The sequence below is a fragment of the Oncorhynchus clarkii genome, chromosome 21, assembly GCF_045791955.1.
Source record: "Oncorhynchus clarkii lewisi isolate Uvic-CL-2024 chromosome 21, UVic_Ocla_1.0, whole genome shotgun sequence".
NCBI lineage: Eukaryota > Metazoa > Chordata > Actinopteri > Salmoniformes > Salmonidae > Oncorhynchus > Oncorhynchus clarkii.
Window position 1 is genome coordinate 43,741,239 of NC_092167.1, and position 26,188 is coordinate 43,767,426.

Genomic DNA, 26,188 nt, shown 5'->3' on the forward strand with positions numbered 1-26,188 from the left:
TACAGTATCTATCACTACATCCATCCATCTATATACAGTATCTATAACTACATCCATCCATCTATATACAGAATCTATCATTACATCCATCCATCTATATACAGTATCTATCACTACATCCATCCATCTATATACAGAATATATCACTACATCCATCCATCTATATACAGAATCTATCACTACATCCATCCATCTATATACAGTATCTATCACTACATCCATCCATCTATATACAGAATCTATCACTACATCCATCCATCTATATACATTATCTTTCACTACATCCATCATCCATCTACATACAGTATCTATCACTACATCCATCCATCTATATACAGTATCTATCACTACATCCATCCATCTATATACAGTATCTATCACTACATCCATCCATCTATATACAGTATCTTTCACTACATCCATCATCCATCTATATACAGAATATATCACTACATCCATCCATCTATATACAGAATCTATCACTACATCCATCCATCTATATACAGAATCTATCACTACATCCATCATCCATCTACATGCAGTATCTATCACTACATCCATCCATCTATATACAGAATCTATCACTACATCCATCCATCTATATACAGTATCTATCACTACATCCATCATCCATCTACATACAGTATCTATCACTACATCCATCATCCATCTACATACAGAATCTATCACTACATCCATCCATCTATATACAGTATCTATCACTACATCCATCATCCATCTACATACAGTATCTATCACTACATCCATCCATCTATATACAGTATCTATCACTACATCCATCATCCATCTACATACAGTATCTATCACTACATCCATCCATCTATATACAGAATCTATCACTACATCCATCTACATACAGTATCTATCACTACATCCATCCATCTATATACATAATCTATCACTACATCCATCTACATACAGTATCTATCACTACATCCATCTATATACAGAATCTATCACTACATCCATCCATCAACATATAGAATCTATCGCTACATCCATCCATCCATCAACATATAGAATCTATCACTACATCCGTCCATTCATCCATCTCACTGTCAATCTCTCTATGTAGACAAGGACCAGTTGGATGATCTTGAAGAGTGAGATAGACGGCGAGCCCCTCCCAGAGTACCTGCTGGACCCCAGGAAGTCTACTTGCAGCCTGCCCACTGACACCTCCCGGACCAGTGAGTAGCCAATCAGTGGTCAAATCTTACTTGACAGGCAGGGGCTCAACCAGTGCATTAACTTTAGGTTAATAGAGTAGCAAATGGGTTTTTATAGATGACAGATATGTGTTTCTTTCCTTACAGACTTCCCATACAATAAGTGTGCTTCCCTGCCAGGATATGGAAGGAATGGCATATACAAGGTATGTTGTCGTACTCAAAGACTGTAAAGTGAACACAGGAAGTCACTCTGGATAAGAGCCTCTGCTAAATTACTCAAATGTCAAACGTAATGTATAAATCAGTCCTATAGCTTTGAGTTATGGCAACACTTAGGCCAACTCACAAATACCTAAACATGTTTTGATTTACAGTAAAGTACAACTGCGTACAAGAATAGTAAAATAAAAACTTTCATTAGAAGGCATAATAACCAGTGCAATTGTGAGGAAAGTAACATAGAAATGTACTATGTGACCTACTACTGATCAGTACTGTCACATTGGTTCAGCAGGTTCACATCTCACTGCCATCGCCTCGTGTAGCGTGTTGAGTGCCATCATCGCAATTCACGTACACTGTCTCTCTCTCTCTCCTTCATGAGGAATAGTACCCTAACACACACACACACACACACTCACACTCACACACTCACACTCACACTCACTCACACATTTGCACCAGGTGGCTTCACACTCCGATGACACAATGTGATACCCCAATTATATGTAAGCGTCAATAAGGGCGGAGGGGTTGTGGTTTTGGCATCTCTAATGAGGGAGTGGGCATCTGGCAGGGGGACAGTCAGTTAGGTCCTATCCCAGCCAGGCGTTTGATTCGATGTGTCCTTTTGACACTTGAAGATGGTGCCGACAGACATGGCAGCTCTGCTTCTAGCGCCTAAGAAACTTTGACGTTTTTTTGTGATATTTCTTACATAATTAGCACAGAATGTTTTTTTTTTGTGTTTCTAAATTCCGTTATTTTACTTTTAGATTTGTGTGTATTGTTAGATATTGTTAGATATTACTGCACTGTTGGAGATAGGAACACAAGCATTTCGCTACACTGGCAATATCATCAGCTAAATATGTGTATGCGACCAATCAAATTTGATTCGATTCCAAAAGAGCTCAGTGAGGGAATGGAAAACTCCCTCAAAACATGGAAATGAGGTGTGGCTGTCGCCATACCGACGGGTTTAGTCAAGCGTGCTAACGATTAGAACTCCTTTAAAGAGAGATGGTGATTGGTCTGTAGGCCTCTCTCGGCTCGCCGCTCATTAAATAAGGTGCAGTGTTTGATTTAACCACCAGGTGGTAATGTTTATCGCCTTTTCTGTCATCGAGGGTGAGTGAGTGAGTTATGGCCGAGGGAAAGTGAAGTTGGTGTCACAAAAAGGCTGAATTGGTCTGTGTCTCAATAGTTGAGCTGACTTTCTATCCTTGTGTCCTGTGTCCTTTTCTCCAGGATCACTGAGGTAGCAGCCTTATGATAGTTGAAAGCAATAGATGTAAACCTATACAATAGATGCTAACCTATACGGGGTGGCAGGTAGCCTAGTGGTTAGATCCTTGGGCCAGTAACTGAAAGGTTGCTAGATCGAATCCCCGAGCTGACAAGGTATTTTTCTGTCGTTCTTCCCCTGAACAAGGCAGTTAACCCACTGTTCCCCAGTAGGCCGTCATTGTAAATAAGAATTTGTTCTTAGCTGACTTGCCTTGTTAAAGAGAATTAAAAAATTGTTTCAGTTGTAAGATGTGATTAGGAAAGGAAGCTATTTCCCTTATCAACATAGGAAGGTTGGGTGTTTTTTTGGACCGGGAAATCATGTTTTACAGCTTTCTTATCAGATTCCATGTAGGCCTATCACTCGTTACCACTGACTGTACAGACTATTAGGATAAATAGTTTATTATGATGGTTGTGCTACCACCGAGGAGGTTTAGTCTAACCTTAATGGTGTGTTATTGCTGCTTATGTGTTTGTTGAAGTATGGGGTTGGGGTAGACAGAGGGGTGAAATAGTTGAAGGTTTAGCAGGAAATTAGAAATGTGGACCGTATCAGACCCCAGTAGCGTGTTACACTGAATACGTTAATTCTGCAACCGGATTGGCTGTTACTCCTCACCAGCCAATGCCTGTGGCAGCTGAGGCAGAGGCAAAGTATGGCTATTATGGAGGGGGGGGCTAAAGGAGTAGTCCACTATTTTACAACTTGATGTTAGATGGCTCCTCACCCTGAAAGTAGTCTGTGTAGTCTGTGGGCCAAGAGAAAATGTAATCCAGGGTTCAGTTTTCTTTAAAACAGCCACCTAAACCACCAAAAGATACATGGAAGTGATGGGAGCATGTGCTACAAAATGATGTTGAAAACACCTGAAATCAATTCAAATCAACTCCATATGAATCACGTCCATTGATTTAATGAGCTGAGGATGGAGAAGTTGCATTTTCTGGAGGTCTTCCTTTCTGTCCCACCCTGAGAAACACCAGAGATTCAGTTACATTGAGACTGGGACCTGAACCAAACCAGAACGATGGCACTGTTGCTAAGCCAGTTCCTCTAAACTCCATCAATACATTGTAATATTTCTGAAAGCAGATTTGAGTCCGTGGGAGAAGTCTACAGTCAGTGTGCAGTTGAGAATGTGTGTGAGTCGGAGAAGTCTACAGTCAGTGTGCAGTTGAGAATGTGTGTTAGTCCGTGGGAGAAGTCTACAGTCAGTGTGCAGTTGAGAATGTGTGTGAGTCCGTGGGAGAAGTCTACAGTCAGTGTGCAGTTGAGAATGTGTGTGAGTCCGTGGGAGAAGTCTACAGTCAGTGTGCAGTTGAGAATGTGTGTGAGTCCGTGGGAGAAGTCTACAGTCAGTGTGCAGTTGAGAATGTGTGTGAGTCCGTGGGAGAAGTCTACAGTCAGTGTGCAGTTGAGAATGTGTGTGAGTCCGTGGGAGAAGTCTACAGTCAGTGTGCAGTTGAGAATGTGTGTGAGTCTGTGGGAGAAGTCTACAGTCAGTGTGCAGTTGAGAATGTGTGTGAGTCCGTGGGAGAAGTCTACAGTCAGTGTGCAGTTGAGAATGTGTGTGAGTCCGTGGGAGAAGTCTACAGTCAGTGTGCAGTTGAGAATGTGTGTGAGTCGACCTCCCTGTGATTATAGCGACCTTCAGACAGACATATTTTGTATCATTTCTCCTTGACCCAAAGAGAAAAGGAACGTGGAGAAAAACAAATCTGTTCTTTGTTACTGCACGGTACAGTAAACGCATGATGTCTGGAAACTGTCAAATACGACCAGATGGAGTTAGGTGTTTTGACCTTGTCTGTTTTTAGTCTAAACCGACTCTGTGTGTGTGTGTGTGTCTGTGTGTGTGTGTGTGTGTGTGTGTGTGTGTGTGTGTGTGTGTGGTCCGTGCGTGCGTGTGTGCGTGTGCGTCCTCCCCAGGAGGTTGCCGACCATGTTGAGGTTGACCCAGACCAGCAGGACTCCCACAGCTGGGGAGGAATGAGAGGTAGGACCTAGATCTACAATACTAGATCTGTTAGCTCATTGATGCCATGTTGAAAAAGGTTGACCCTAGATCTACAATATTCCACATACAACACCCGTTCTGCCAGTCACATTCTGTTAAAAGTCCCCAAGCACACACATCCCTGGGTCGCTCCTCTTTTCAGTTCGCTGCAACTAGCGACTGGAACGAGCTGCAACAAACACTCAAACTGGACAGTTTTATCTCCATCTCTTCATTCAAAGACTCAATCATGGACCCTCTTACTGACAGTTGTGGCTGCTTTGCGTGATATATTGTTGTCTCTACCTTCTTGCCCTTTGTGCTGTTGTCTGTGACAATAATGTTTGTACCATGTTTTGTGCTGCTACCATGTTGTTGCCATGTTGTGTTGCTACCATGTTGTTGTCATGTTGTGCTGCTACCATGCTGTTGCCATGTTGTGTTGCTACCATGTTGTTGTCATGTTGTATTGCTACCATGCTGTTGCCATGTTGTGTTGCTACCATGTTGTTGTCATGTTGTGTTGCTACCATGCTGTGTTGTCATGTATTGCTGCCTTGCTATGTTGTTGTCTTTAGGTCTCTCTTTATGTAGTGTTGTGTTGTCTCTCTTGTCGTGATGTGTGTTTTGTCCTATACTGTATATATCATTTATTTTATCCCCGTCCCTGCAGGAGGCGTTTGGCCTTATGGTAGGCCTTCATTGTAAATAAGAATTTGTTCTTAACTGACTTGCCTAGTTAATTTAAAGTTAAATTAAAATAAATTAAATGCACTTTTAATGGGAAGCAGTTCAGGTGGACGGGTTTTCACTCAAGGCTGCTGAAGCCACATCCTTTTGCCTAATGAGTTACATCAGTGTGAGTCACCGCTCCAGAGCTGTCTGCCTCAGCATGCTCCTGCTATTCCTCAGCCAGAGAGCACACACAGTGCCAAGCCTGTAAAAGCATAGTTTCACAGAGTCTGTGTGTGTGTGTGTGTGTGGGGGGGGGGGGGGGGGGGGGGGGGTGGGGTGTTTTGTGTCAGTGGGAGAGAGTGGGTCCCAGGCTTTTTTAAAGCCTTTGACGCACTGAGCTGGAACACAATATCTCATAAGTTATTAAAATAATCACTTTCATTTGCATCTATGTCTTTTATTTGTGCTGTAATTGATTTGCTCTTTTATGGTAGTTTTCATACTGAAGTAATTACACAGTCATTAATCTGACATTTCTCTCTCTCTTTCTCCCTCTTTTTCACTCTTTCCTTTGTCCTCTCCTCCAGAGTACAAGGTAAGGGTCAATGTTTCACATCATGTTAGCGTCATGTGTTTGGCAAATACACTTTGATATCTTTGGCTAAATCTATTGTAGATTATATTATCTCTCTCCCCAGGCTGGCTGTAGTGTTAAATAGGTGACAGCGTGTGTTTTTTCCTGTGTGCATGTGTTCCTTCCAGGTCTACCCCTATGAGGTGCTGTCTGTGACCCACAGGGTGAGGGTGAAGCTACCCAGAGATGTGGACCGTACCAGACTGGAGGTGAGAAGCCATCATATTTCTCCCCCCCCCCCCCATCCTTCTTTATTTCTCTCTCTGCCTCTATCTCACTCTCTACCTCAGCACTTAGGGCAAAGATATGTTCTCTTTTCTCTAGCTCTACCCCTCCCTCTCTTTCCCCCTCTCTCTATTCCTACTCCCTCCCTCCCTCCCTCCCTCCCTCCCTCCCTCCCTCCCTCTGTCCTGTGAGACTCCAGTCTCCAGTCCTGTGGTGATCTGGTTATGCATCCTACAGGGAGACTGAGACGAGCTCTTACACAGCGCTCCAGAACCTCAGCGTGTGTGTTCTCCACCGGCCTCTCATCACGTTGTCCCAATGTTGTGAGAGTAGCGTTGTGGCAACGTTGACGGCCTGCTCCCCTAGCATCACACTGACTTATAAACTAGTGATTTATCATGCCCTTGTATCACCCCTAAACTTCCACCCTCTGTGTGTGTGTGTGTGTGTGTGTGTGTGTGTGTGTGTGTGTGTGTGTGTGTGTGTGTGTGTGTGTGTGTGTGTGTGTGTGTGTGTGTGTGTGTGTGTGTGTGTGTGTGTGCGTGTGTGTGCGTGCGTGCGTGCGTGTGCATTATGATGATAATGGCACCGTTTTACGGGCTCCAAACCAACTGATAGTTTTTTAGTTTTTTTTCACATTGTTTGTAACTTATTTTGTACACAAAGTTGCTGCTACCGTCTCTTATGACCGAAAAGAGCGTCTGGACTTCAGAACAGTGATTACTCACCTCAAACTGGACAAAGATTTTTTAAATATTTTTATGTTATAAGTCAGACACCAAGAATACTCATCTCATGGTGTGTCACTGTCCACAACAAATCACATACACTACCGTTGAAAAGTTTGGGGTCACTTAGAAATGTCCTTGTTTTGAAAGAAAAGAAAAAACATTAAAATAACATCAAATTGATCAGAAATACAGTGTAGACATTGTTAATGTTGTAAATGACTATTGTAGATGAAAAATTTGATTTTTAATGGAATATCTACATAGGAGTACAGAGGCCCATTATCAGCAACCATCACTTCTGTGTTCCAATGGCCCCGGTGCACAACTGAGCAAGAGAACAAGTACATTAGAGTGTCTATTTTGAGAAACAGACAGCTCACAAGTCCTCAACTGGCAGCTTCATTAAATAATACCTGCAAAACACCCGTCTCAATGTCAACAGTGAAGAGGCGACTCCGGGATGCTGGCCTTCTAGGCAGAGTTGCAAAGAAAAAGCCATATCTCAGACTGGCCAATAAAAATAAAAGATTAAGATGGGAAAAAGAACACAGACACTGGACAGAGGAACAGCATCCCGGAGTCACCTCTTCACTGTTGACGTTGAGACTGGACAGAGGAACTCTGCCTAGAAGGCCAGAATCCCGGAGTTGCCTCTTCACTGTTGACATTGAGACTGGACAGAGAACTCTGCCTAGAAGGCCAGCATCCCGGAGTCGCCTCTTCACTGCAACGTTGAGACTGGTGTTTTGAGAGAGAGAGAGAGAGAGAGAGAGAGAGAGAGAGAGAGAGAGAGAGAGAGAGAGAGAGAGAGAGAGAGAGAGAGAGAGAGAGAGAGAGAGAGAGAGAGAGAGAGAGAGAGAGAGAGAGAGAGAGAGAGAGAGAGAGAGAGAGAGAGAGAGAGAGAGAGAGAGAGAGAGAGAGAGAGAGAGAGAGAGAGAGAGAGAGAGAGATCATTGTCCTCAGTACTCCCTGTTCTCAGTGTATTCTACACACACATGCGCGTACATTCACACAGCCCCATGGTGTGTGTACCATGTTGCATTCATCTGATGTGATGCCAGCAGTGTCTTGCCCAGATTCCTCCCTTCTCCGCTGTAGATGCCTAGTCGGTATATAAACCAGGTGATTGACCATCACACGATGACAGCTTGTGTCTAATTTACAGTTGGAGCCATGGAGACATATAGGCAAGAGTCGATCTTTAACCTTGTTGCCAACTTAATACTTTTATGATCTAGCTGTTAATGTCTTTGTCCTTGGTCAAAATCAATGCCATACCGTGTTTTTGTTCCATTGTATAATACTGACATTTTGGGAGAACGTTATAGAGTGTTTGTAATGCGAACCCAGCTGGGGTCGGACCGGGCGGTGGTTTGGAGGAAGGTTTCTGAGGCAAGGGATTTGATTTGGTGTGTTAAACCTAATGATAAAACACACACACACACACCTGTGACCAACACAGTTCTCATGTTGAACACAATAGGTTTTGGGTCTCATTTCACATAGATTGTGGAATGAGGTCTGATAGTGAAGAAAGCTGCTTAACCAATACTTGACTAGTGTCAGTGCACGTGGCTTTGGGTGTTAAAATATGTCTGACTAGGTCTATATTTGGACCAGAGGATAGCTAAGCATTATAAGCAAATGTTAGGCATTATATAGCACTCATCTCCAATATATTTAAATACAAATGTAAATACGTATTTACAGGGTTTTCTTTCTTGCGTCGGTCAAAACTGAAGTCACCTTGTCGAAACTCTTCACACAGTCAGCGAAACAGAAGTGTATGTGGACCAAACTGTGAATTATTTTTCATTGCTTTCACACAAAACGCATCCAATGACCACATTCTCCGAAATCCCTGAACTATTTTCTCATTCATACTCCACCACCTGCAAAACTATATATTTGCAGCACATGCTTTCAAATGCTAACACAATGTTTCCAAAACTGTTAAAAACACATTCAAAACAGAATGCAGTAACCAGTAACCATTTCTGCAGTAAAAGCAGATTGAAACATAGAAAACAGAATTATCAGATGTGCAGGAAATTGCCATTGTTGACATGGTAATTGGCAACAATGCAATAAAACTGAGGGAAATGCGGGCAGACAGAGTGCGGGCAGACAAAATCACTTTTGGGAATGTGAATATGGTCAGCACAACTGTTGCCAGAGTCATAGAGAAACATAAAATAAGGATGAATCAGAAATGGTGAACGTGTGAAAGAACTCCGGTATCAATATGTCCAAGTAAGATGCCTGTTCAATAACCAAACAGGGTAGATACCCAGCTATGCATAATGTAAAGTACTGTAAAACAGGATTTACTGTATTTTAGAGAGTAATGGAGATGGAAACCAGGCAAACTGCACGTACATTCATCTTTGTGGATGAAGCTGGATTCAACCTGGCAAAAACACGCCGCAGGGCAAGAAATGTGATTGGACAGAGAGGAGCTAACATCACAATGTGCACCACTGTCCTGTGATGTTTTTCTGTTACACAAACCACTCATTGGCCCCTACAATACAGAGAGGCTCAGTTATTTTCTGGATGACCTGCATAATCGACTTGTGCCAGCGGAGGAGAGAGGGGCAAGAAACTCCCCTACCTTTGTTGTCGTGTGGGATAATGTGGCATTCCACCACTCTGCTGCAGTCACAGACTGGTTTGCTACACATCCCAGGATGTCAGTACTATTCCTGCCTCCATACTCCCCCTTCCTAAACCCCATAGAGGAGGTTTTCTCTGCGTGGAGGTGGAAGGTTTATGACCAACATCCACATGATCAGATGTCCTTACTGGATGCTATGAATGTGGGGTGGTGTGGAGACACTTCTCCTGAAGACAGGCAGGGTGTGGAGACACTTCTCCTGAAGACTGCCAGGGTGTGGAGACACTTCTCCTGAAGACGGCCAGGTTTGGATTAGACATTCCAGAAGATACTTTCCAAGATGCATCGCCAGAGAAGATATAAGATGTGATGTTAATGAGAACTTGTGGCCAAATGCAGGAGAGAGGGAGAACTAGACCCCACACAATACTGTACAGTATGAGTGTTATCCTATACATGTTGATGAGAACTAGAACCCTCACAGTACTGTACAGTATGAGTGTTATACTATACATGTTGATGAGAACTAGAACCCTCACAGTACTGTACAGTATGAGTGTTATACTACACATGTTGATGAGAACTAGAACCCTCACAGTACTGTACACTATGAGTGTTATACTATACATGTTGATGAGAACTAGAACCCTCACAGTACTGTACAGTATGAGTGTTATACTACACATGTTGATGAGAACTAGAACCCTCACAGTACTGTACAGTATGAGTGTTATACTACACATGTTGATGAGAACTAGAACCCTCACAGTACTGTACAGTATGAGTGATTAAACTGAGTGATTATACTATACATGTTGATGAGAACTAGAATCCTCACATTACTGTACAGTATGAGTGTTATACTATACATGTTGATGAGAACTAGAACCCTCACAGTACTGTACAGTATGAGTGATTATACTATACATGTTGATGAGAACTAGAACCCTCACAGTACTGTACAGTATGAGTGTTATACTACACATGTTGATGAGAACTAGAATCCTCACATTACTGTACAGTATGAGTGTTATACTATACATGTTGATGAGAACTAGAACCCTTACAGTACTGTACAGTATGAGTGTTATACTACACATGTTGATGAGAACTAGAATCCTCACAGTACTGTACAGTATGAGTGTTATACTACACATGTTGATGAGAACTAGAATCCTCACAGTACTGTACAGTATGAGTGTTATACTACACATGTTGATGAGAACTAGAATCCTCACAGTACTGTACAGTATGAGTGTTATACTACACATGTTGATGAGAACTAGAACCCTCACAGTACTGTACAGTATGAGTGTTATACTATACACGTTGATGAGAACTAGAACCCTCACAGTACTGTACAGTATGAGTGTTATACTACACATGTTGATGAGAACTAGAACCCTCACAGTACTGTACACTATGAGTGTTATACTATACATGTTGATGAGAACTAGAACCCTCACAGTACTGTACAGCATGAGTGATTAAACTGAGTGATTATACTATACATGTTGATGAGAACTAGAATCCTCACATTACTGTACAGTATGAGTGTTATACTATACATGTTGATGAGAACTAGAATCCTCACAGTACTGTACAGTATGAGTGTTATACTACACATGTTGATGAGTACTAGAATCCTCACAGTACTGTACAGTATGAGTGTTATACTACACATGTTGATGAGAACTAGAACCCTCACAGTACTGTACAGTATGAGTGTTATACTATACACGTTGATGAGAACTAGAACCCTCACAGTACTGTACAGTATGAGTGTTATACTACACATGTTGATGAGAACTAGAACCCTCACAGTACTGTACACTATGAGTGTTATACTATACATGTTGATGAGAACTAGAACCCTCACAGTACTGTACAGTATGAGTTATTAAACTGAGTGATTATACTATACATGTTGATGAGAACTAGAACCCTCACAGTACTGTACAGTATGAGTGTTATACTACACATGTTGATGAGAACTAGAACCCTCACAGTACTGTACACTATGAGTGTTATACTATACATGTTGATGAGAACTAGAACCCTCACAGTACTGTACAGTATGAGTTATTAAACTGAGTGATTATACTATACATGTTGATGAGAACTAGAACCCTCACAGTACTGTACAGTATGAGTGTTATACTATACATGTTGATGAGAACTAGAATCCTCACAGTACTGTACAGTATGAGTGTTATACTATACATGTTGATGAGAACTAGAACCCTCACAGTACTGTACAGTATGAGTGTTATACTATACACGTTGATGAGAACTAGAACCCTCACAGTACTGTACAGTATGAGTGTTATACTATACACGTTGATGAGAACTAGAACCCTCACAGTACTGTACAGTATGAGTGTTATACTACACATGTTGATGAGAACTAGAACCCTCACAGTACTGTACAGTATGAGTGTTATACTACACATGTTGATGAGAACTAGAACCCTCACATTACTGTACAGTATGAGTGTTATACTACACATGTTGATGAGAACTAGAATCCTCACAGTACTGTACAGTATGAGTGTTATACTATACATGTTGATGAGAACTAGAACCCTCACATTACTGTACAGTATGAGTGTTATACTACACATGTTGATGAGAACTAGAATCCTCACAGTACTGTACAGTATGAGTGTTATACTATACATGTTGATGAGAACTAGAACCCTCACAGTACTGTACAGTATGAGTGTTATACTACACATGTTGATGAGAACTAGAACTCTCACAGTACTGTACAGTATGAGTGAATATATTAAACATGTTGATGAGAACTAGAACCCTCACAGTACTGTACAGTATGAGTGTTATACTACACATGTTGATGAGAACTAGAACCCTCACAGTACTGTACAGTATGAGTGTTATACTATACATGTTGATGAGAACTAGAACCCTCACAGTACTGTACAGTATGAGTGTTATACTATACACGTTGATGAGAACTAGAACCCTCACAGTACTGTACAGTATGAGTGTTATACTATACATGTTTATGAGAACTAGAATCCTCACAGTACTGTACAGTATGAGTGTTATACTATACACGTTGATGAGAACTAGAACCCTCACAGTACTGTACAGTATGAGTGTTATACTATACATGTTGATGAGAACTAGAACCCTCACAGTACTGTACAGTATGAGTGTTATACTATACATGTTGATGAGAACTAGAACCCTCACAGTACTGTACAGTATGAGTGTTATACTATACATGTTGATGAGAACTAGAACCCTCACATTACTGTACAGTATGAGTGTTATACTACACATGTTGATGAGAACTAGAACCCTCACAGTACTGTACAGTATGAGTGATTAAACTGAGTGATTATACTATACATGTTGATGAGAACTAGAATCCTCACATTACTGTACAGTATGAGTGTTATACTATACATGTTGATGAGAACTAGAACCCTCACAGTACTGTACAGTATGAGTGATTATACTATACATGTTGATGAGAACTAGAACCCTCACAGTACTGTACAGTATGAGTGATTATACTATACATGTTGATGAGAACTAGAACCCTCACAGTACTGTACAGTATGAGTGATTATACTATACATGTTGATGAGAACTAGAACCCTCACAGTACTGTACAGTATGAGTGATTATACTATACATGTTGATGAGAACTAGAACCCTCACAGTACTGTACAGTATGAGTGATTATACTATACATGTTGATGAGAACTAGAACCCTCACAGTACTGTACAGTATGAGTGATTATACTATACATGTTGATGAGAACTAGAACCCTCACAGTACTGTACAGTATGAGTGATTATACTATACATGTTGATGAGAACTAGAACCCTCACAGTACTGTACAGTATGAGTGTTATACTATACATGTTGATGAGAACTAGAACCCTCACAGTACTGTACAGTATGAGTGATTATACTATACATGTTGATGAGAACTAGAACCCTCACAGTACTGTACAGTATGAGTGTTATACTACACATGTTGATGAGAACTAGAATCCTCACATTACTGTACAGTATGAGTGTTATACTATACATGTTGATGAGAACTAGAACCCTCACAGTACTGTACAGTATGAGTGTTATACTACACATGTTGATGAGAACTAGAATCCTCACAGTACTGTACAGTATGAGTGTTATACTACACATGTTGATGAGAACTAGAATCCTCACAGTACTGTACAGTATGAGTGTTATACTACACATGTTGATGAGAACTAGAACCCTCACAGTACTGTACAGTATGAGTGTTATACTATACACGTTGATGAGAACTAGAACCCTCACAGTACTGTACAGTATGAGTGTTATACTACACATGTTGATGAGAACTAGAACCCTCACAGTACTGTACACTATGAGTGTTATACTATACATGTTGATGAGAACTAGAACCCTCACAGTACTCTACAGTATGAGTGATTAAACTGAGTGATTATACTATACATGTTGATGAGAACTAGAATCCTCACATTACTGTACAGTATGAGTGTTATACTACACATGTTGATGAGAACTAGAATCCTCACAGTACTGTACAGTATGAGTGTTATACTACACATGTTGATGAGAACTAGAACCCTCACAGTACTGTACAGTATGAGTGTTATACTATACACGTTGATGAGAACTAGAACCCTCACAGTACTGTACAGTATGAGTGTTATACTATACATGTTGATGAGAACTAGAACCCTCACAGTACTGTACAGTATGAGTGTTATACTATACATGTTGATGAGAACTAGAACCCTCACAGTACTGTACAGTATGAGTTATTAAACTGAGTGATTATACTATACATGTTGATGAGAACTAGAACCCTCACAGTACTGTACAGTATGAGTGTTATACTATACATGTTGATGAGAACTAGAACCCTCACAGTACTGTACAGTATGAGTGTTATACTATACATGTTGATGAGAACTAGAACCCTCACAGTACTGTACAGTATGAGTGTTATACTATACACGTTGATGAGAACTAGAACCCTCACAGTACTGTACAGTATGAGTGTTATACTATACATGTTGATGAGAACTAGAATCCTCACAGTACTGTACAGTATGAGTGTTATACTACACATGTTGATGAGAACTAGAACCCTCACATTACTGTACAGTATGAGTGTTATACTATACATGTTGATGAGAACTAGAATCCTCACATTACTGTACAGTATGAGTGTTATATTATACATGTTGATGAGAACTAGAACCCTCACAGTACTGTACAGTATGAGTGTTATACTATACATGTTGATGAGAACTAGAACCCTCACAGTACTGTACAGTATGAGTGTTATACTACACATGTTGATGAGAACTAGAATCCTCTCATTACTGTACAGTATGAGTGTTATACTATACATGTTGATGAGAACTAGAATCCTCACAGTACTGTACAGTATGAGTGTTATACTACACATGTTGATGAGAACTAGAACCCTCACAGTACTGTACAGTATGAGTGTTATACTATACATGTTGATGAGAACTAGAACCCTCACAGTACTGTACAGTATGAGTGATATACTATACATGTTGATGAGAACTAGAACCCTCACAGTACTGTACAGTATGAGTGTTATACTATACATGTTGATGAGAACTAGAACCCTCACAGTACTGTACAGTATGAGTGTTATACTATACATGTTGATGAGAACTAGAACCCTCACAGTACTGTACAGTATGAGTGTTATACTACACATGTTGATGAGAACTAGAACCCTCACAGTACTGTACAGTATGAGTGTTATACTATACACGTTGATGAGAACTAGAACCCTCACAGTACTGTACAGTATGAGTGTTATACTACACATGTTGATGAGAACTAGAACCCTCACAGTACTGTACACTATGAGTGTTATACTATACATGTTGATGAGAACTAGAACCCTCACAGTACTGTACAGTATGAGTGATTAAACTGAGTGATTATACTATACATGTTGATGAGAACTAGAACCCTCACATTACTGCACAGTATGAGTGTTATACTACACATGTTGATGAGAACTAGAATCCTCACATTACTGTACAGTATGAGTGTTATACTATACATGTTGATGAGAACTAGAACCCTCACAGTACTGTACAGTATGAGTGTTATACTACACATGTTGATGAGAACTAGAACCCTCACAGTACTGTACAGTATGAGTGTTATACTATACATGTTGATGAGAACTAGAACCCTCACAGTACTGTACAGTATGAGTGTTATACTATACATGTTGATGAGAACTAGAATCCTCACAGTACTGTACAGTATGAGTGTTATACTATACATGTTGATGAGAACTAGAACCCTCACAGTACTGTACAGTATGAGTGTTATACTATACACGTTGATGAGAACTAGAACCCTCACAGTACTGTACAGTATGAGTGTTATACTATACACGTTGATGAGAACTAGAACCCTCACAGTACTGTACAGTATGAGTGTTATACTATACACGTTGATGAGAACTAGAACCCTCACAGTACTGTACAGTATGAGTGTTATACTATACATGTTGATGAGAACTAGAACCCTCACAGTACTGTACAGTATGAGTGTTATACTACACATGTTGATGAGAACTAGAATCCTCACAGTACTGTACAGTATGAGTGTTATACTATACATGTTGATGAGAACTAGAACCCTCACAGTACTGTACAGTATGAGTGTTATACTATACATGTTGATGAGAACTAGAACCCTCACAGTACTGTACAGTATGAGTGTTATACTATACACGTTGATGAGAACTAGAATCCTCACAGTACTGTACAGTATGAGTGTTATACTATACATGTTGATGAGAACTAGAACCCTCACAGTACTGTACAGTATGAGTGTTATACTACACATGTTGATGAGAACTAGAATCCTCACATTACTGTACAGTATGAGTGTTATACTATACATGTTGATGAGAACTAGAACCCTCACAGTACTGTACAGTATGAGTGTTATACTACACATGTTGATGAGAACTAGAATCCTCACAGTACTGTACAGTATGAGTGTTATACTACACATGTTGATGAGAACTAGAATCCTCACAGTACTGTACAGTATGAGTGTTATACTACACATGTTGATGAGAACTAGAACCCTCACAGTACTGTACAGTATGAGTGTTATACTATACACGTTGATGAGAACTAGAACCCTCACAGTACTGTACAGTATGAGTGTTATACTACACATGTTGATGAGAACTAGAACCCTCACAGTACTGTACACTATGAGTGTTATACTATACATGTTGATGAGAACTAGAACCCTCACAGTACTCTACAGTATGAGTGATTAAACTGAGTGATTATACTATACATGTTGATGAGAACTAGAATCCTCACATTACTGTACAGTATGAGTGTTATACTACACATGTTGATGAGAACTAGAATCCTCACAGTACTGTACAGTATGAGTGTTATACTACACATGTTGATGAGAACTAGAACCCTCACAGTACTGTACAGTATGAGTGTTATACTATACACGTTGATGAGAACTAGAACCCTCACAGTACTGTACAGTATGAGTGTTATACTATACATGTTGATGAGAACTAGAACCCTCACAGTACTGTACAGTATGAGTGTTATACTATACATGTTGATGAGAACTAGAACCCTCACAGTACTGTACAGTATGAGTTATTAAACTGAGTGATTATACTATACATGTTGATGAGAACTAGAACCCTCACAGTACTGTACAGTATGAGTGTTATACTATACATGTTGATGAGAACTAGAACCCTCACAGTACTGTACAGTATGAGTGTTATACTATACATGTTGATGAGAACTAGAACCCTCACAGTACTGTACAGTATGAGTGTTATACTATACACGTTGATGAGAACTAGAACCCTCACAGTACTGTACAGTATGAGTGTTATACTATACATGTTGATGAGAACTAGAATCCTCACAGTACTGTACAGTATGAGTGTTATACTACACATGTTGATGAGAACTAGAACCCTCACATTACTGTACAGTATGAGTGTTATACTATACATGTTGATGAGAACTAGAATCCTCACATTACTGTACAGTATGAGTGTTATATTATACATGTTGATGAGAACTAGAACCCTCACAGTACTGTACAGTATGAGTGTTATACTATACATGTTGATGAGAACTAGAACCCTCACAGTACTGTACAGTATGAGTGTTATACTACACATGTTGATGAGAACTAGAATCCTCTCATTACTGTACAGTATGAGTGTTATACTATACATGTTGATGAGAACTAGAATCCTCACAGTACTGTACAGTATGAGTGTTATACTACACATGTTGATGAGAACTAGAACCCTCACAGTACTGTACAGTATGAGTGTTATACTATACATGTTGATGAGAACTAGAACCCTCACAGTACTGTACAGTATGAGTGATATACTATACATGTTGATGAGAACTAGAACCCTCACAGTACTGTACAGTATGAGTGTTATACTATACATGTTGATGAGAACTAGAACCCTCACAGTACTGTACAGTATGAGTGTTATACTATACATGTTGATGAGAACTAGAACCCTCACAGTACTGTACAGTATGAGTGTTATACTATACACGTTGATGAGAACTAGAACCCTCACAGTACTGTACAGTATGAGTGTTATACTACACATGTTGATGAGAACTAGAACCCTCACAGTACTGTACACTATGAGTGTTATACTATACATGTTGATGAGAACTAGAACCCTCACAGTACTGTACAGTATGAGTGATTAAACTGAGTGATTATACTATACATGTTGATGAGAACTAGAACCCTCACATTACTGCACAGTATGAGTGTTATACTACACATGTTGATGAGAACTAGAATCCTCACATTACTGTACAGTATGAGTGTTATACTATACATGTTGATGAGAACTAGAACCCTCACAGTACTGTACAGTATGAGTGTTATACTACACATGTTGATGAGAACTAGAACCCTCACAGTACTGTACAGTATGAGTGTTATACTATACATGTTGATGAGAACTAGAACCCTCACAGTACTGTACAGTATGAGTGTTATACTATACATGTTGATGAGAACTAGAATCCTCACAGTACTGTACAGTATGAGTGTTATACTATACATGTTGATGAGAACTAGAACCCTCACAGTACTGTACAGTATGAGTGTTATACTATACACGTTGATGAGAACTAGAACCCTCACAGTACTGTACAGTATGAGTGTTATACTATACACGTTGATGAGAACTAGAACCCTCACAGTACTGTACAGTATGAGTGTTATACTATACACGTTGATGAGAACTAGAACCCTCACAGTACTGTACAGTATGAGTGTTATACTATACATGTTGATGAGAACTAGAACCCTCACAGTACTGTACAGTATGAGTGTTATACTACACATGTTGATGAGAACTAGAATCCTCACAGTACTGTACAGTATGAGTGTTATACTATACATGTTGATGAGAACTAGAACCCTCACAGTACTGTACAGTATGAGTGTTATACTATACATGTTGATGAGAACTAGAACCCTCACAGTACTGTACAGTATGAGTGTTATACTATACACGTTGATGAGAACTAGAATCCTCACAGTACTGTACAGTATGAGTGTTATACTATACATGTTGATGAGAACTAGAACCCTCACAGTACTGTACAGTATGAGTGTTATTCTATACATGTTGATGAGAACTAGAACCCTCACAGTACTGTACAGTATGAGTGTTATACTACACATGTTGATGAGAACTAGAACCCTCACAGTACTGTACAGTATGAGTGATTAAACTGAGTGATTATACTATACATGTTGATGAGAACTAGAACCCTCACATTACTGCACAGTATGAGTGTTATACTACACATGTTGATGAGAACTAGAATCCTCACATTACTGTACAGTATGAGTGTTATACTATACATGTTGATGAGAACTAGAACCCTCACAGTACTGTACAGTATGAGTGTTATACTACACATGTTGATGAGAACTAGAACCCTCACAGTACTGTACAGTATGAGTGTTATACTATACATGTTGATGAGAACTAGAACCCTCACAGTACTGTACAGTATGAGTGTTATACTATACATGTTGATGAGAACTAGAATCCTCACAGTACTGTACAGTATGAGTGTTATACTATACATGTTGATGAGAACTAGAACCCTCACAGTACTGTACAGTATGAGTGTTATACTATACACGTTGATGAGAACTAGAACCCTCACAGTACTGTACAGTATGAGTGTTATACTATACACGTTGATGAGAACTAGAACCCTCACAGTACTGTACAGTATGAGTGTTATACTATACACGTTGATGAGAACTAGAACCCTCACAGTACTGTACAGTATGAGTGTTATACTATACATGTTGATGAGAACTAGAACCCTCACAGTACTGTACAGTATGAGTGTTATACTACACATGTTGATGAGAACTAGAATCCTCACAGTACTGTACAGTATGAGTGTTATACTATACATGTTGATGAGAACTAGAACCCTCACAGTACTGTACAGTATGAGTGTTATACTATACATGTTGATGAGAACTAGAACCCTCACAGTACTGTACAGTATGAGTGTTATACTATACACGTTGATGAGAACTAGAATCCTCACAGTACTGTACAGTATGAGTGTTATACTATACATGTTGATGAGAACTAGAACCCTCACAGTACTGTACAGTATGAGTGTTATTCTATACATGTTGATGAGAACTAGAACCCTCACAGTACTGTACAGTATGAGTGTTATACTACACATGTTGATGAGAACTAGAATCCTCACAGTACTGTACAGTATGAGTGTTATACTATACATGTTGATGAGAACTAGAACCCTCACAGTACTGTACAGTATGAGTGTTATATTATACATGTTGATGAGAACTAGAACCCTCACAGTACTGTACAGTATGAGTGTTATACTACACATGTTGATGAGAACTAGAATCCTCACAGTACTGTACAGTATGAGTGTTATACTATACATGTTGATGAGAACTAGAACCCTCACAGTACTGTACAGTATGAGTGTTATACTATACATGTTGATGAGAACTAGAACCCTCACAGTACTGTACAGTATGAGTGTTATACTACACATGTTGATGAGAACTAGAACCCTCACAGTACTGTACAGTATGAGTGTTATACTACACATGTTGATGAGAACTAGAACCCTCACAGTACTGTACAGTATGAGTGTTATATTATACATGTTGATGAGAACTAGAACCCTCACAGTACTGTACAGTATGAGTGTTATACTACACATGTTGATGAGAACTAGAATCCTCTCATTACTGTACAGTATGAGTGTTATACTATACATGTTGATGAGAACTAGAATCCTCACAGTACTGTACAGTATGAGTGTTATACTACACATGTTGATGAGAACTAGAACCCTCACAGGACTGTACAGTATGAGTGTTATACTATACATGTTGATGAGAACTAGAACCCTCACAGTACTGTACAGTATGAGTGATATACTATACATGTTGATGAGAACTAGAACCCTCACAGTACTGTACAGTATGAGTGTTATACTATACATGTTGATGAGAACTAGAACCCTCACAGTACTGTACAGTATGAGTGTTATACTATACATGTTGATGAGAACTAGAACCCTCACAGTACTGTACAGTATGAGTGTTATACTACACATGTTGATGAGAACTAGAACCCTCACAGTACTGTACAGTATGAGTGTTATACTATACACGTTGATGAGAACTAGAACCCTCACAGTACTGTACAGTATGAGTGTTATACTACACATGTTGATGAGAACTAGAACCCTCACAGTACTGTACACTATGAGTGTTATACTATACATGTTGATGAGAACTAGAACCCTCACAGTACTGTACAGTATGAGTGATTAAACTGAGTGATTATACTATACATGTTGATGAGAACTAGAACCCTCACATTACTGCACAGTATGAGTGTTATACTACACATGTTGATGAGAACTAGAATCCTCACATTACTGTACAGTATGAGTGTTATACTATACATGTTGATGAGAACTAGAACCCTCACAGTACTGTACAGTATGAGTGTTATACTACACATGTTGATGAGAACTAGAACCCTCACAGTACTGTACAGTATGAGTGTTATACTATACATGTTGATGAGAACTAGAACCCTCACAGTACTGTACAGTATGAGTGTTATACTATACATGTTGATGAGAACTAGAATCCTCACAGTACTGTACAGTATGAGTGTTATACTATACATGTTGATGAGAACTAGAACCCTCACAGTACTGTACAGTATGAGTGTTATACTATACACGTTGATGAGAACTAGAACCCTCACAGTACTGTACAGTATGAGTGTTATACTATACACGTTGATGAGAACTAGAACCCTCACAGTACTGTACAGTATGAGTGTTATACTATACACGTTGATGAGAACTAGAACCCTCACAGTACTGTACAGTATGAGTGTTATACTATACATGTTGATGAGAACTAGAACCCTCACAGTACTGTACAGTATGAGTGTTATACTACACATGTTGATGAGAACTAGAATCCTCACAGTACTGTACAGTATGAGTGTTATACTATACATGTTGATGAGAACTAGAACCCTCACAGTACTGTACAGTATGAGTGTTATACTATACATGTTGATGAGAACTAGAACCCTCACAGTACTGTACAGTATGAGTGTTATACTATACACGTTGATGAGAACTAGAATCCTCACAGTACTGTACAGTATGAGTGTTATACTATACATGTTGATGAGAACTAGAACCCTCACAGTACTGTACAGTATGAGTGTTATTCTATACATGTTGATGAGAACTAGAACCCTCACAGTACTGTACAGTATGAGTGTTATACTACACATGTTGATGAGAACTAGAATCCTCACAGTACTGTACAGTATGAGTGTTATACTATACATGTTGATGAGAACTAGAACCCTCACAGTACTGTACAGTATGAGTGTTATATTATACATGTTGATGAGAACTAGAACCCTCACAGTACTGTACAGTATGAGTGTTATACTACACATGTTGATGAGAACTAGAATCCTCACAGTACTGTACAGTATGAGTGTTATACTATACATGTTGATGAGAACTAGAACCCTCACAGTACTGTACAGTATGAGTGTTATACTATACATGTTGATGAGAACTAGAACCCTCACAGTACTGTACAGTATGAGTGTTATACTACACATGTTGATGAGAACTAGAACCCTCACAGTACTGTACAGTATGAGTGTTATACTACACATGTTGATGAGAACTAGAACCCTCACAGTACTGTACAGTATGAGTGTTATATTATACATGTTGATGAGAACTAGAACCCTCACAGTACTGTACAGTATGAGTGTTATACTATACATGTTGATGAGAACTAGAACCCTCACAGTACTGTACAGTATGAGTGTTATACTACACATGTTGATGAGAACTAGAACCCTCACAGTACTGTACAGTATGAGTGTTATACTATACACGTTGATGAGAACTAGAACCCTCACAGTACTGTACAGTATGAGTGTTATACTACACATGTTGATGAGAACTAGAACCCTCACAGTACTGTACAGTATGAGTGTTATACTACACATGTTGATGAGAACTAGAACCCTCACAGTACTGTACAGTATGAGTGTTATACTATACATGTTGATGAGAACTAGAACCCTCACAGTACTGTACAGTATGAGTGTTATACTATACATGTTGATGAGAACTAGAACCCTCACAGTACTGTACAGTATGAGTGTTATACTACACATGTTGATGAGAACTAGAACCCTCACAGTACTGTACAGTATGAGTGTTATACTACACATGTTGATGAGAACTAGAACCCTCACAGTACTGTACAGTATGAGTGTTATACTACACATGTTGATGAGAACTAGAACCCTCACAGTACTGTACAGTATGAGTGTTATACTACACATGTTGATGAGAACTAGAACCCTCACATTACTGTACAGTATGAGTGTTATACTTTACATGTTGATGAGAACTAGAACCCTCACAGTACTGTACAGTATGAGTGTTATACTACACATGTTGTTTTTGTTGTAATTATTATTGCAGCCCTGGAATTGTTTTTTGTTTCAACTTTTTATTTTTCACAAGTAAATTACAATATGCAAAGATATAGAAAAGATAAAGGCTATTGAAGCAAATTGACTTCAACTTCAAAGAGATAAGTTCATAGTTTATGTAATGCTCGCTGTTGTTAGTGTTTTTTAGGTCAGTGTGTTAGGAGTGACAACGTATGCTTTCTGAGTGAGAACTGTTGCCAGTGTTCTGGTCCAACGAGCTTATTCTGAGACATGTATGAAGTGTTTTGGAGTTTTGGAGGTGAGATGAACTGTTTGGCCAGGATGCATGTCGGTAATGCAGACTGTGTGAAGAGTTTTGAAAAAGGGGCTTCAGTATTGACCGATGCTTGTTAGCAATTGAAAAAAAAAACTGTAAATACAAAATAATAATCACAAAAGCAGGTTGTAAATACATTTTAAGAGGATGAAGTTCCTCGTAGACCCAGTCTTTCAGTCTTAGGGGTTAGGGTTTGGGAGAAATGCTTACCCTCCAGATCAAGCCCTCAGTCCCTCTGTGCTCACCCCAGACAGAGTGTGTCCACATCAGGCCCCAGCTCTGCTCCCCTGGGGGAAGGGGTGGGTGTGGTGGTGAGGGAACCATGTTCATGGCCAAAACCTCAACAATGCGCACTCTCTCTCTCTCTCTCTCTATCTCTCTCTCTCTCTCTCTCTCTCTCTCTCTCTCTCTCTCTCTCTCTCTCTCTCTCTCTCTCTCTCTCTCATATCAAAGGATCCACAGTGGTGTAAAGTACTTCTTAAGTCATATTTGGGGTTTATCTGTACTTTTACTGTGCTATTTATATTTTTGACAAATTTTACTTTTATTTCACTACATTCCTAAAGAAAATGTTGTAATTTTTACTACATACATTTTCTCTGACACCCAGAAGTCCTCGTTACATTTTAAATGCTTAGCAGGACAGGAAAATGGTCGAGTCACGCACTTATCAAGAGAACATCCCTGGTCATCCCTACTGCCTCTGATCTGGTGGACTCACTAAACGGAGAACATCCCTGGTCATCCCTACTGCCTCTGATCTGGAGGACTCACTAAACAGAGAACATCCCTGGTCATCCCTACTGCCTCTGATCTGGTGGACTCACTAAACAGAGAACATACCTGGTCATCCCTACTGCCTCTGATCTGGTGGACTCACTAAACAGAGAACATCCCTGGTCATCCCTACTGCCTCTGATCTGGTGGACTCACTAAACAGAGAACATCCCTGGTCATCCATACTGCCTCTGATCTGGTGGACTCACTAAACAGAGAACATCCCTGGTCATCCCTACTGCCTCTGATCTGGTGGACTCACTAAACAGAGAACATACCTGGTCATCCCTACTGCCTCTGATCTGGTGGACTCACTAAACAGAGAACATACCTGGTCATCCCTGCTGCCTCTGATCTGGTGGACTCACTAAACAGAGAACATACCTGGTCATCCCTACTGCCTCTGATCTGGTGGACTCACTAAACAGAGAACATACCTGGTCATCCCTACTGCCTCTGATCTGGTGGACTCACTAAACAACGAACATACCTGGTCATCCATACTGCCTCTAATCTGGTGGACTCACTAAACACACATGCTTTGTTTGTAAATGATGTCTGAGTGTTGGAGTGTGCCCCTGGCTATCTGCAAATAAATACAAACAAGGAATTGGTGCCGTCTGGTTTGCTTGACCTTTTACTGCAGGGGGCTAAATCAGGTTCACACAGAGTGTTTCTTGGTCGTCTTAAACAAATCTACTTTGAAACCAAAGTATAAACCTCACACACGTAGCTATGGGCTTAAAAAAAGAAGGCACCTGTACCATGTCAGATATAGAGTTGAAAAATATGAGTAACTATCCACCCATGAGGCCACTAGGTCATTTGACTGCAGGATAGAGCTACAATAAGGAATTTGAAATGATTTATACGTTTGCTTTTAAGTGGTATTTTACTGGGGGACTTTCACTTTTATTTGTGTCGTTTTCCATTAAGATATCTTTATGACGATTGGGTACTTTTTACACCACCAAACGCATTTGATGTGTCATCATAGTGGTCTCTGATTGGTGGTCATCATTTGGTGTGTCATTATAGTGGTCTCTGATTGGTGGTCATCATTTGGTGTGTCATAATAGTGGTCTCTGATTGGTGGTCATCATTTGGTGTGTCATCATAGTGGTCTCTGATTGGTGGTCATCATTTGGTGTGTCATTATAGTGGTCTCAGATTGGTGTGTCATCATTTGGTGTGTCATCATAGTGGTCTCTGATTGGTGGTCATCATTTGGTGTGTCATCATAGTGGTCTCTGATTGGTGGTAATCATTTGGTGTGTCATCATAGTGGTCTCTGATTGGTGGTCATCATTTGGTGTGTCATTATAGTGGTCTCAGATTGGTGTGTCATCATT

The 26,188-nt window shown here is 39.8% G+C and overlaps 1 protein-coding gene across 9 annotated transcripts in view; it reads left to right on the plus strand.

Moving 5' to 3' along the window:
• Window positions 1–26,188, plus strand: part of LOC139379084 (actin binding LIM protein family, member 2) — a 138,690-nt gene that overhangs the window by 106,502 nt on the left and 6,000 nt on the right. For 8 of the 9 annotated variants that reach the window (XM_071121872.1, XM_071121873.1, XM_071121871.1 and 5 more), the window contains 3 exons: window positions 1,097–1,211; window positions 1,338–1,396; window positions 4,636–4,713. In XM_071121872.1, coding sequence (XP_070977973.1) covers window positions 1,097–1,211; window positions 1,338–1,396; window positions 4,636–4,713 — 252 coding nt within the window. Of the gene's footprint in view, window positions 1–1,096; window positions 1,212–1,337; window positions 1,397–4,635; window positions 4,714–5,964; window positions 5,973–6,139; window positions 6,221–26,188 lie in introns of those variants that run through there. The other variant, XM_071121879.1, reaches the window with a different exon arrangement.